This window comes from Ammospiza caudacuta, chromosome 3 (genome assembly GCF_027887145.1).
Source record: "Ammospiza caudacuta isolate bAmmCau1 chromosome 3, bAmmCau1.pri, whole genome shotgun sequence".
Classification (NCBI taxonomy): Eukaryota; Metazoa; Chordata; class Aves; order Passeriformes; family Passerellidae; genus Ammospiza; species Ammospiza caudacuta.
In genome coordinates, this window is record NC_080595.1 from 13,819,675 (window position 1) to 13,833,111 (window position 13,437).

Below are 13,437 nucleotides of genomic sequence, written 5' to 3' on the forward strand. Positions count from 1 at the left end.
ATAATGTTAAATATGTTGATTACATAAATGAATTTTGCTGTAGAGGAAATAATGAAAAATAAAAAGAACTGAGTCATGATCAGGACAGAATAATTGCTTTGATTGTCATTTTAAACTTAACACAGGGGTAATTTTTGTAAAGTTGGATGGTGGAAACCATTATTTCTTTGAAACAAGAGTTTCCAGCTACTTCACAGTGCATATTAGAACTGTAGAACACCTTGCTGTTGTGATTGTACAGACTTTTCCTGTTTCCTTTTAAATAAAGCCAAGACAGACACAGGAGCAATTTGTAGGAAAAGACTGTGTCAGAGAAGCACTTAGTAGTTATTTAGCCACTAAAAAGAGGGGAGAATGGGTAGCTAATTCAGTGGGTGTTACTGGTAAATTTTCAATGGACTGGTGCATGAAATTCTTATGATGCAGAGCTAAAAAGGCTTTTGGACTTTCAATTTTATTCTCAGCTTTGATGGCAAATGCAGTACAGGAAGAAGCTTCTCCCTGTTTGTTATTTTGACTTTCTAGGTTGTCTGAGGTAATCACGTGCTCTTGCCCAAACTAGAAAGTTCAAGGTGTTTGCAGAAGTGCATGTTGGGCAAAACAAGGTTGTTCCCAAAAACTCACTGTAAACTCAGAAAAGAAAGAAAAGCACCTAAATCAGGGCAGGAGTCTAATTTGGCTGTTCTCATTTGTGCTTGGGCAAAGTCGTGCTCAGCATTGGCTGTTGAGGAATTCTTTCTGTCTTTGAATACTTCTACATTTGTGTAGAGAATGCCAATCCTAAGAATATATGATTGCTTTAATTTATTAGGTTTTGGGTTACTGATTACTGAATAATACTGATGTCTTAGGAAAAACAGTATTAACTAAATAGTAATTTTCTCTGTGTGCCAGGCAAAGCCATGAAGAAGTGGGTTGAATCCATCACAAAGATAATCAACAGGAAAAAGCAGGCACAAGCCATTGGGCCGAGCCACAACATCACTTTTGAGAGCCCCCCTCCAGCAATTGAGTGGCACATCAGCAAACCAGGCCACACAGAGACTTTTGACTTGCTCACTCTGCATCCCATAGAAATCGCTCGGCAGCTCACTTTGCTGGAGTCAGATTTTTACAGGTAGCTTTGCTCCACTGAGAAACACGTGGCACAAACCAAAATATTCTCCATGCCTGAAATTGTTTCTGTAGGCCTCTGATGTGAAGCCCCACAGAAATTAAGGGACTTTACTAGTGGTGTGTATTAATTTCCATTTTTCAGAGGAAGCTCTCTAAAATACAATATTTGTTTTATCCTCCCCAGTCCCCAGTATGTGTGATTGTTGCATACTGTTAATTGTCTTGTGCTCCAGCTTTCTCTTGGTATTTTCTGAGTAGATCAACCTTTGAGATGTATGAACAGTTATTAAATCAGTTTTCTTCACATCCTGCTTTGTGTAGCAAATTAAGGAACGTGTCAGATCTCATCAGCTAAGAAATTATTCAGGTAGTGGAAGCTCACGTTTTGTTATGGTGAATGAAATGGAGATTTCATTCTTCATTTAGATGAACAGAGGTGGTTAAGAGTGACATACATTAAGAAATATCTACAGTCTAAAAAAGAAGCATAGAAATATCATTTAGTCATGAGGGCAGCCTAACGTTGTAGAAGGAATACCTTAAGAATTTATTTCTAAATATGAATTCCAAATTCATTGAAAATCAAGAGGGTTTGGAAAAATAATACCTTCCTGCTTTTAGTTACATTTTTTGATAAAACGTCTACTTTTCCAGAGCTGTGCAGCCATCAGAACTAGTTGGAAGTGTGTGGACAAAGGAAGATAAAGAAATTAATTCTCCCAACCTTCTCAAAATGATTAGGCATACGACTAACCTAACTCTGTGGTTTGAAAAGTAAGTGACTTTCCTGAATCTGCACCTTTTCCATATTGGGACATCTACAGACCATTCACAAGTATACTGTGGAAAATTCTCTTCTAGGAGAATTCCTGTTTTGGTGTTTAGATGCTAAAACTGGTCCCTGTGAGAAATTTAACATAGTGGTCTCAAGCTTTGTATTCTTAGAATATTTTCAAATCTCCAAGACATTTTCAGAACTACCTCAAGTAATTTGATAAAATCGTATTTGTTTGTGTTACAAGTTAGTATTTGACTTTGGAAACCTCATCAGTGCTTTAATACAAACCCCAATGTTCTTGTGTATTTAGATGCATTGTAGAAACAGAAAACCTAGAGGAGAGAGTAATTGTAGTGAGCCGGATAATTGAGATCCTGCAAGTTTTTCAAGAGCTAAACAACTTTAATGGTGTCCTTGAGATTGTCAGTGCTATGAACTCCGCAGCAGTTTATAGGTTGGATCACACGTTTGAGGTACAGTGAAATATTTTCTACTTGTGCTATGGCAGTGTCATGCAGGGTACCTTGGCTGCACTAAAAGCCTGTCTTGTCAGTAGGCATTTGATTCCAAGGAGAAAGGAAAGTAAATCCCCCAAGAAATGAATCAACCATGGTGTAAGAGAGAGGGTTTTTCCTTGGTTTCAGAAGCAAGAAATCCATCCCCACTTAAGAAAGGTGTCTCAGGATGGTGGGGCAGTGTCCTCATGCTCCCTAATTCAAGTGCCAGTGGGAGACTGTTACTCTCAGTAGTGTTGCTGGGCCATGCCTTTATCTTCTCTTTCCAAATCACCTGTTTGATTTCTCTTTTAAGCAAATTCCAAGTCGCCAGAAGAAGATCTTAGAAGAAGCTTATGAGCTGAGTGAGGACCATTATAAGAAATACTTGGCAAAACTCAGGTCCATTAATCCTCCTTGTGTGCCTTTTTTTGGTGAGTACCTGTGGTTTGGATGAGCCATGTCCCACATTAACGTTTGGAAATTATTGAGCTAAGGGACTAAACAGAGTATGAACAATAGAGAGAAAAGTCCATTTTAACAGGACAGGTGGGTTGGAATTTCAGGTGCCCAGACACGAATATATTAAAAAACCCTAAAGTGACTATTCATGGAAGATATTATTTGGAGTAAAAATAAGTATATCTGCAATATTCTCTTTTATGCAATATCCATTTTTGCTGATTTTTACTTTGAGTGTGGTTTGAACTGTTACAACCAGATATACTCTCAATAGAAGGTGGTCTCATTAGAAATATTATTGCCATTGACTGGGAGAAAAAGAAAGATCCTCTTTCTCATCAGGTGTTCCAAGAAATACAGCTAGAGTCTCATTTCTATTAAAAAGTCTTATTTCTGTAGAAACAGAGTTTGGAAAGCAAAATCCTCTTTATCATCAGATTTAACAGTTCTTCTTTGAAGTGGATTGCTGACATTTAGCAGATAGTGATGCTAAGCACATGTCAGTCCTTTTCTTAAGCATCCACTTAAATGTTTGCTACTGATCAGTTCCAAGTCTGGACAGTGCACTTGTCCAACATAGGCTTCAGGCCAAAACTGGAAGAAAATAGTGTTGATGGCTTTTTTGGCCTTTTACAGATTGGGGAAAGATATACTCCAGAGCTCTGCAAAGAAAGATAAGATCAACTAAGAAACCTTCTGTCCTGCTTCAGAGATGAGTAGAGGTTAGCAGGATCACATGTGAATAGCTTCAGTTATTTCTGTCAAGTCATAATGACAATTCCAAACACATGATCTGTGAAGTGGAGAGCACTTTTTAGTTCCTAATCTTCAAATTATTTGATGCAATTATGAAGCCAGGATAAAACTTGAAAATCATTTTTGGACTTTAGCTGGGGTGTCTAATGGAGAAGAGGAGTTAAGAGAAAGCACTCCTGTTCAGTGTCTCCTTTTAGTGTTCAGTTGTGTGAGCTTCCTAAACCACAGAAAGGTGCACAGACTTTGGGACATTGATGCAACAAGGCATGTTAAAAATATTTAAATTGTTGCCCTTCTTGGAAGCTGAGGTGCAATTCTCTTGTTGACCCTAACTAAGGGTTTTCTAAATAATTGCAGTGCACAAATTAAATTTTTTAAGAAGTCCTTATGTTCCAGTCATGACTTCCTCCTTGTTTTGTACTCTCTGTTGAAAACCTCTTCTGTTGCTGTTTAGGGATTTACTTAACCAACATTTTGAAAACAGAAGAAGGCAATCCTGAATTTCTCAAGCGCCATGGGAAAGACCTTATCAACTTCAGCAAGAGAAGGAAGGTAGCTGAGATAACAGGGGAGATCCAGCAGTACCAGAACCAGCCATATTGTTTAAGAGTGGAATTTGACATCAGGGTAAGTGACACAATTTCCTTCTGTGGTGATTCTGTCAGCTGACAAACCATAAGGACAGACTGAATTCACATAGATTTGGTCTAACTGAATCAGAGGTGAGCAGAGGACCTGGCATAAAACCTGTCTTGGGTCTCAGTGTAAGAAAAGGCAGAAAGCTCAATGCTTGCAGTTTCTTGGGTTTGTTTCATTTTTTCTCAGCTGTTGGGACATTGGTAGATCTTCTTATTGATCAGTGTTAGACAGGAACTGAAACTGGCAGATTCTCATTGTCCTTCACTCAGTTGCAATTATTTGTCCAGTGAGCCCAGTTGCCTTTTCCTCCTCTGTTACATGCCTTTATGTTCCATGTTTACCTGATAGCACTGTGTTTACATCATGTGTTGATGGAGGTGATCCTTAGATCTTTCTTCCTCCTGATGCTTGTTTTCCTTGGTCTGAGGTGTTGTCTAAGCAATGTCCTCTCTGGTTGCTTTTCTTTCTTCCCTTTTTCTTTTTTTTTTTACCATCTTTTGAGATGTGTGCTTTCAGAGAGTCACAGGACAGGTTATCTTAAGAGATTCTGCAAGGTTTTTCTTGATTTGTTCTCCTCAGGCTTTGACAGAATGCACTGTGGGAGCAGTCTTCCCTGCATCAGTCTAAAGATCGATTGTTTGCAGCTTTTTCTGGAAGTGTTTGGACAAACCAGGTCTGACTTTGCACTGCAAAAAGCATTTAGGGTACTTACACAGCTAGTTTTCAGGCCAAGCATAGCAATAGCAGTGTCCAGAAAAGGCCTGGTGACAAGCACATTTAATGGCTTAAGTCTGTTGTTACCTCAGACTCCAAAATTCTCTTTCTTCTCTTGAGCAGCTGGGATCATTTGTGCTGTAGAAACAAGCAGTATTAAAAAGCATCTTAGCTGACAAGTTTGTCTGCCTTCATGTATTGCAGAGATTTTTTGAAAACCTGAATCCAATGGGAAACAGCGTGGAGACAGAATTTACAGATTATCTCTTCAACAAGTCACTGGAGATAGAGCCACGAAATGTCAAGCCTCCTCCAAGATTTGTTAGTATTCAGTTTTTGCATTTATTCTTCAAAAAGTGCTTACATTTGTCTTTCATAGATGGCAGAAATCATTTCAAATCTCTGACTTTATAACTACAAAGCTACATTTAGGTTATCCCACAGCCTTTTGATTTTGGTTGCTATTTTGTGTCGTTTCAGCCCAAGAAGTACAGCTACCCTCTCAAGTCCCCGGGTGTTCGTCCCTCTAACCCAAGGCCAGGTACCATGAGGCATCCCACGCCCCTGCAGCAGGAGCCCAGGAAGATCAGCTACAGCCGCATCCCCGAGAGCGAGACGGAGGCGACGGCGTCGGCGCCCAACTCGCCGCGGACGCCGCTGACGCCGCCGCCCGCCTCCGCCACCTCCAGCACCACCGACGCCTGCAGCGTCTTCGACTCGGACCCCTCCAGCCCCTTCCATACACGTAGGTGCTCACACACAGCTCACTCACATGTCGTGGTGGCAGGCAGGGGAAATGAGGTTTAGCCTTCACTAGTGACTGTAAAAATCATTGCTTTTGTCTGCTTCATCAAAAACCTTCAATATTTCTTACTTTTTCTTTAAGAAGTTTTTATTGTAAAGGAGGAACTGAACAGGATTAGATGTGTTACATAGGGGCTTTTACAAGTCTTTGGAAGACCTGTCAAAACTGAAGGCAGAGGTAATCTCTAGGGCCCATGTATGTCCCAAACAAACTTGTGGGATTTGGTGCCATATGTATTTGTGTGAATGTATTTGGTGAGTGTCTGATGGTGAACACTGAGAATAAAAAATTATTTGTTTGTAGGTGCCTTATTCTGCTGCCTGCAATTCAGAACTGATTTCAGTGTACATGGATGGTTTTCCTGCAGAACTTAAAATCAGTATTTGCTTGCTTTAAATCCATCAGGACCTATCCACACCTCTTCTTCTTCTGTCTTTCCTGACATAAAAGGAAGCTCATATTTTATGGTGTGCTCTCAGTATTTAATAATGGATACAGGCTCCTTTCACATGCAAGGGTTTTCAGAGGTTACTCCTGTGTTCAGCTGGTTGCCACAAGGAGGTGAAATGACTTCCTAAAGGCAAAAGTTCCTTGGCAGAGCTGTGCCATTGCTGAGTGTCCAAGCCAGGTCTTTGGAAAGCCTCTGGAGAAAGGATGTCTTTGTTCTTGGTCCATTGACTGCAGGTTCAGGATATTATTTTAGTGCTGTGTGACGTAAGAACAAGTTTGTGGTGTGGTTTTGGTCTCAAGGATTACTTAAGAAAGTTCAGGAGCTGATGGCCACAGAGATCTGTGCAGTTCAGAAAAGCAGTTTCTCTGGCAGCTGCAAGTTAGAGGCTTATTTCATTGTCATTATTTGCCACTTCCTTGATTCATTATGCTTTTTATGAGCAATTGCTTTATTATTTATGGCACCTCTATTGGCAGCAATATTGAGCCAAAAGTTCATCATTATAAATTTTTTTTTTAATTTCCCTTAGGATCTGCTTCTGTGTCATCCATAAACTTTACCAAAACTTCAGATGATGCTCCTGTCCCTCCTCCTGTTCCTCCACGAAGAAGGCCAGAATCTGCCCCAGCTGAATCCTCCCCATCAAAAGTAAGTAAGCAGAAAAAATGTCATTTGTTTTTCTGGGAGAAAAGGGAAAGGGTATGATAGAAAAGTAACTCTCAAAGACAGTACATTTATTTTTTGAAGAACTGTATGTGAAACATAAAGCAGCCATGTATTTCAGGCCTTCAGAGCTCTACCTCACTATGCCTTGATCTCAAACAAATGAAAATATATGGGACCTAAATTTACACTAGGGTTAGAAATGTCTCATCTACTGATGTGCTGTGCTCTGGCCCCTTGCATTGCCTGTGAGAACTTGGGGCTTCAGGCAGATGTTTCCATCTGGGATTAATTGTTTCAGAGTATTGATTTAGGAAATATGAATAAAAGTAAGAACTGATGAACAGTAATGATGGAAAGTGCTGTACACAACTCAGTCCTCTGGAAAGTTTCACCAGAATATTTGATCCTGATGCTGTGGTGCTTGAGTGCTTGCTTACCCATCCTGTCTGCTTGCCTGCTTAAGCCATTGCTACATTTTCCTTTTGCATTTGTCTGGCAACTGGGATCTGATCCAGCCTTTGTTGCAGACACTGTCAAATTTCACCTGATTTCAGTGGAAGCTTGTTTGTGACCAGATTTGAAAATCCCACACAAAATTAATTCAGAGCAGATATGTCTTTGAAGAGAGCTTATAAGTGGCTCTTCAGCAGTTATTTTGAGACTACAGGCAACTGTTTTGCCAGTCAGCAGAACGTGACACATCACCAAATTGTATCTGAAATACTACCAAAATGTATTTGAAAACATTGTGTACGTGATACAGTGTTGGAGATCAGTTATCATATCACTATGATCTGCAACTTGGGAACTGTTCACTTCCATAATTCTGCCTACTTAACTCCATCTCCTGAGCATAGTTAATTTTTTTCCCTGTTCAGCATCATCAGCCTCTCCCTTTTTTTAGTTTTCTTGAAGAAATTCCTGGCGTGTTAACCCATTCCAAGTGCTTTTTACTGGGGAGGTGGTGGAAGATATCCAAACCTCCCCAGCAAGCAGACCTGGAACTGGCATGGAAATTGTTCCTTTGGCCATTCTTTGCCTTGCCCTTGTCCCTTTCTGTGCATCTTCATTCCGTCCATCCTTGCCTGTTCATTCATGTGCTGCTGCAGCCCTGCTAAGACCAATCTGCAGTGCAGGAGGGGGTTTCTGTTTGACAGCAGGGTCCTGTGCTTTGCTGCCACTCTGGAGTTTTACTGACTGAAGTGTTTGTGTACCTCAGATCACTTCTGCACACCTGGACAACCCACCAGCAATCCCTCCTAGGCAACCAACCTCTAAAGTGTATTCTCCAAGGTACTCGGTGCCTGATCGGACCTGCATCTCTGACTCCTGTGTTACCCCTGCCAACCCCCCCGAGTTACCGCCACGGGAACCTGTGCGAACTCCAGATGTTTTCTCTAGCTCACCACTACACCTCCAGCCTCCACCCCTGGGCAGAAAAAGCGAACTTGGTAACACCTTCTTCCCAAACAGCCCCTCTCCCTTCACGCCCCCTCCCCCCCAGACACCTTCTCCACATGTAGCACGGAGGCACCTGCCGTCGCCGCCTTTGATACCGCAGGATGTGGACTTCCCTTCTGTTGCTGGACCACCCATTCCTCCACGACAAAGCACTTCTCAACATATCCCAAAGCTTCCTCCAAAAACTTACAAAAGGGAGCACACGCACCCCTCGATGCATCGGGATGGGCCGCCCTTGCTGGAGAACGCCCCCTCCTCCTGAACTGTCCCTCGCGCTGGGAGTCGCATTTTCCTGGTGCTATGTCTGTTGCTGGCAATGGATGCACTGAACCTGGTGGTGTCAAGGAGTTGGGACGTGGATGCCAAACACTAAAAACTCTCCAATGTGTTGGAAATGTAGTGTACAGAAATGGAATTGCAAAAACAGACTTTCTAGTGGAAAACCCGGTTAACTTGCTATTCTTGTTTTAGTATGCAGGACTTTGTTCTAAAGTAATTGGACAGCTGATTGTACCAGAAAACAGTCTGGAGAGACTTCTTTGGCCAATGAGCAGAGACTGTGTTTGTGTAATGATCAATAATGTCCAGTACAGGAAGGAAAAACAGTCTTGTATCCATCAGTTCCATACAGTGGCACAGTTTTCGGAATGAAAACATTATGCACTTTTTTTAAATCTCAAACAGGGAACTTTATATCCTTCTTAATTTTCCTTTGCTTTACTTACTCCCTGCTTTAAAATACCTTCCTAAAATTATGAGAAGGACTGTGAGGAAGATCTGTGGTACCTAACCGAGTTAGAATTAAGGCAAAGCACTGTATTGCGGTCCTGTTTACAAGTTGTTACAATGAGTAGTAGGGGGTACCTAGGCTTCACCAAAGAGGTACTTTATTATTATTTTCTGAAATACTGTGGTGCCAGTTCAAAAATAAATTTTTGCCAGGAAGCATAATGTCTAATTATTGCTTTCTTTAGATAGAGCTGATGAAAGTCTTACATCATTAAGGTGACAGCAATTTTTTTTTTAAAAGCAGCACTATCATCTGAAGCAAATATACTACATTTAGAAGACTGTTAATCTCTGCTAGGTTATGTCATGTTCTTTTTAAGGTTTACTGATAATCCATTTCATGGCTAGTAGCTATTCTTTTTCAGTCATGCCATGAAAACAGTCACTTGTCAACTTCCATAGCTATTGTCATGTTTTACTAACAATAGATTAATCAGCATACATAGGATTGCCTTGCAGTTGCATAAATCGTGTGTATATAGTGAATGTTGCATAAATATACTTGCAGATTGTTTTTAATTTAATTGAAATAAAGATAAAGATATGTTTGGCTGACATATGTTAAATTATTAATGGACAAATGTTCAACTTAGTTTTTCAGTTAAGCACTGAGGGGGATAAAAGCCCATCTTGCGGTACGTATTTTTCCTGATTCCTAATTCCTAATAGTGTATGTATTTTAGTAATGAAAGACTAAAGCCATGTTTCTGGCATGTTACAAATAATAATTCAGTAATATTTTGAGAGGCTGGGTTACTCCCAAAGTGAATTATTATACCTTATGAAATGTTTCCCACATCCTGTATGACACTGATATGTTAGCAAAAATCAAGCTTCTATTAATCTTTACAGTGGCTTTTTGTGTCCAAAATACACATGACAGAACAGGTATGCTGTAAGTATTCTGACATGGTTTATCCATAAACCTGCATGCTGCTCTTCGACTCCAGACCAGACTGGGACAGTAATGGATGGCAGTTGTTGAAGAAAGGGAGCTCTGTAATGTCCTACAGTAGGTATGTGAAGCATCAGGTGTCTCATCTTCAGTTCACGTGGCTCATGGGGCAAGTAAAATTCCCTCACATAGCCTCTTTGGAAGAAGAACACATCTCAGAATCTTGGAAAGCTGAGTCTCTTACAGATAGTGTCAGTTGAATGATGGCAGAAATCACCTTTTTTAATGCTGTCAGCAGTGCCATTGATCAGGGCCCTTTGATCCTTTGGTGTGGTCATTACACTGGGAAAGCATTTCATCAAGAGGAATGGCAGTTTTCACCAAAGTCAGATCTTGGAATTGTCAGTTGTGTTCCTTTTTAGATGTCTTTAACAATGTTGTTTTGAAACATTTTTTTTTCTGGCAGAAGAAAAAGTGAAGATCTCAAAACCTTGGCTTCAGAGGACAACATTATATGGGAGCTTTATAAAAACTGTCCAGCCTCAGGAGGTGTAGTCTGGGTTATGGATTCTTTGGATAAAAACACTATGATGAGCATACTGTTGGCAGTGTTACCTAAATTATTAGTTCCTCAGTGGGTTACCAGGACAACTCCATAAATTGAGACTTTCTGATCTGTGTTTCTTCTTCAGCACATTTTTGTCTGTGCTGTTGGGCAGCCAAGGCAGAGCAGGCCACCCAGTGGTCAGGAGGGACTTCACATGGCTCCCACTAATCAGCAGATTTCTTAAATGTCAGTAGGTTTCTGCTTTCCTTTGTGAAATGGGTAATGCTGCTCCCTGTTTGTGGTGGAGGATAAAAGTGCTTTCCTGGTGATATACTTGGACAACAGGTGACAATGGCCATCATGCTAGAACCTAAAGTAAACATTCTTTGGAGCCCAGGGGTCAGTCACAGTGCACAAATCATGGTGTTGACTCAGCTGCAAACAGGAAGAACAGGGTCAGAATCAAACCTGTAGCATTTAGAGGTTGAATACAACTGCTAAGCCACTGGTTTGTGTCATGGCAGCTGTGTGTTAGTAATTTCTGATCTGGAGTGGCTTCTTACTTGGATCATGTTTGCATTAGTGACAACACTTTTCACATAAAAATGAAACTATTTGAATTATGTTCTTTGTCTCCTTGGTAAAATTACCCTGATTTGGTCTAGTGTGTCCTGGACAATGAAATGTGCTGGTGTGGAGGCCTGGAGTGTTGCTGTATTACTGTAGAGAGCTGATATATGGCTAAAAGTCATCCAAAACCACTGCAGGCTATGTAGGCAGGGTTATGTAGCAGAACTGCATAGGTTTATAAGAAAGTTGGGGACAACCTTTTTTTGGCAGGGCCTCTTGCAATAGGACAGAGAGTAATGCCTTTAAACTAAAGGAGGGTAGATTTAGACAAAGTGTAAGGAGGAAGTTGTTCACAGTGGGTGTGGTGAACCACTGGAACAGGTAGCCCAGAGGTGGAAGATGCCCCATCCCTGGCAACATTCAGGGTCAGGCTGGGAGAGCTCTCAGCAGCCAGCTTTATCTAGGTGAAGATGTCCCTGCTCATTGCAGGGGGTTGGACTAGATGGTCTTTTAAGGTTCTTTTCCAACCCAGACTGTTCCATGATTGTGGTGATTTTGCAGGTGCTGAGCATTTGCTTCTGTCCAGCTGCTGTGTGGGAAGTCACTGTTGTGCTGCCTGGGGACCCCATGGTGGCATGTTATTGTCATGGCATTCAGCAGCCCCTGCAGCAAACTTGTCTAATGGGGAATATTGTCCTCCTTCAGGGTTGATGTCATGGAAGCACTGGAGTGCTCCATCCTCAAGAAGCCATTTCCAGTGTGGGCTAACCTGCTGCTCTAATATGCCTCTCTTAAATCAGGGAGGGAGAGGTCTGTCTCAGTAAGAGCAGGCTAATACACTGGATTTTAGATCCTTCGTGTTTCAGAGTGACATTGTGGGATTATTTAATCATTTTCTTTCTTGTGTGTTTTAAATTAGATTTTCCCAGTGATATCACTGGAGGTACCACTGTTGAACACAGTAGATTATTGTGCTTCATTGAAAAGATTGTTGAATTGTCTTTTCTAAATCCATACAGTGCATAGGTGAAGGCTTTCTTTGGGAGACAAACCTGTGGCCTAATACAGGTGTAAAGACAAAAATGCTCTTAACTTATTTTGTAAATCCCATTCCTTATTTTCTATTTAAAAAAAAAAAAAAAAACAAACCACCCTTAAATACATTTTTCTGCACACTGAGAGCAAATTTACTTTCTGTATTCAGTGGAAAATAGTGCATTATGAGGGAAATGAAGTAAAGAGTAAGGTTTTTTTCTTATTTTCTAGCCAGCAAGTGTGAAATCCTGTACTGAGTGGCTGAAAAGTTGAAAGGGAGAAATAAAATAACAACCCTTTTGCCAGATGTATGACAATTTAGCTGCCAAATGTGGAGAACATCTGTAATATTTTTAAAAATAAGGTAACCAAAGGTAGGTGATCAAGGGCACATGATACTGGAATTGCTTTGGACAAGTTTGTTGCATCTGTTTCAGAGTAAGCTTTTTTGTTTTGAGTCTAGGATGGCTGACTTAAACAGGGAGTGTAGCTATGGAGAGGTGTGGTCTAGAGGAGTCTTAAGGAGATGAAGATGTGTCACAGGGAGCTACACCAACAACAGGATCTTGACCAGAAGCCTTGAGAGTGAATCAGCTGGGTTCTGAATAAGAGCCTTAGAACTTTGTGTAGGGAACAATCTGCTTGCATGGCTGGACTTGCAGGGATAGAGGATTGTGTAAGTAATGCTGCCTCAGAAAGGGACCAGAGAAACACCTTAATGGATGCACCTTTCTGGCTGATTCAGTGCAAGAGGCAACATCAGTATTTAAAGGCAAAGTTTATTTGGCAAAGGAAAAAAAAAATAATCCAGAGCACACAGGTACACTAAAGATGGATTTGAAATGGACCCCGTGACAGGTTGTGTGTGTGTGGTGCTGAGCATCATTCATTCATACTATTTACATTTGCAGCAGGTATAAGGACATCTCAAGTGGTAAGTATAGGCCTGGAAGTAAGAACTCATAGAGAATCAAAAAGAAATAACCATCAGTTCTGACTGTGCCTTAAATCACTAAAATAGAAGCTGAAATCCATATGCATTTTACAAGCAAGGGTCTGCCACTTTGGAAGGATTTCCTCACCCAGGAGATGTTAGCAGGTGGGGTTTTTTCCTTTGTCCTGTTTCTGTCCTGGTATTTTGCTTGGCAAATATGAAAAGCAGGTTTGTTTTGTGAGATTAAAGTGTCATTACATACTTGAGACCACAAAAATCAGAGCCCTTGACAGCATCAGTGCATTACAATGGACACTTGTCCATA

The 13,437-nt window shown here is 40.9% G+C and overlaps 1 protein-coding gene across 1 annotated transcript in view; it reads left to right on the forward strand.

Annotated features, from left to right (window-relative positions):
* The window catches only part of SOS1 (SOS Ras/Rac guanine nucleotide exchange factor 1), a 38,296-nt gene extending 28,618 nt beyond the window's left edge, over positions 1 to 9,678 (forward strand). Inside the window, exons 14-22 of the mRNA XM_058800735.1 lie at positions 895 to 1,117; positions 1,771 to 1,890; positions 2,205 to 2,367; positions 2,705 to 2,822; positions 4,061 to 4,233; positions 5,164 to 5,280; positions 5,440 to 5,704; positions 6,745 to 6,863; positions 8,101 to 9,678. Coding sequence (XP_058656718.1) covers positions 895 to 1,117; positions 1,771 to 1,890; positions 2,205 to 2,367; positions 2,705 to 2,822; positions 4,061 to 4,233; positions 5,164 to 5,280; positions 5,440 to 5,704; positions 6,745 to 6,863; positions 8,101 to 8,604 — 1,802 coding nt within the window. The 3' untranslated portion in view covers positions 8,605 to 9,678. The remainder of the gene's footprint in view (positions 1 to 894; positions 1,118 to 1,770; positions 1,891 to 2,204; positions 2,368 to 2,704; positions 2,823 to 4,060; positions 4,234 to 5,163; positions 5,281 to 5,439; positions 5,705 to 6,744; positions 6,864 to 8,100) is intronic.
* Positions 9,679 to 13,437: the final 3,759 nt, after the last annotated feature.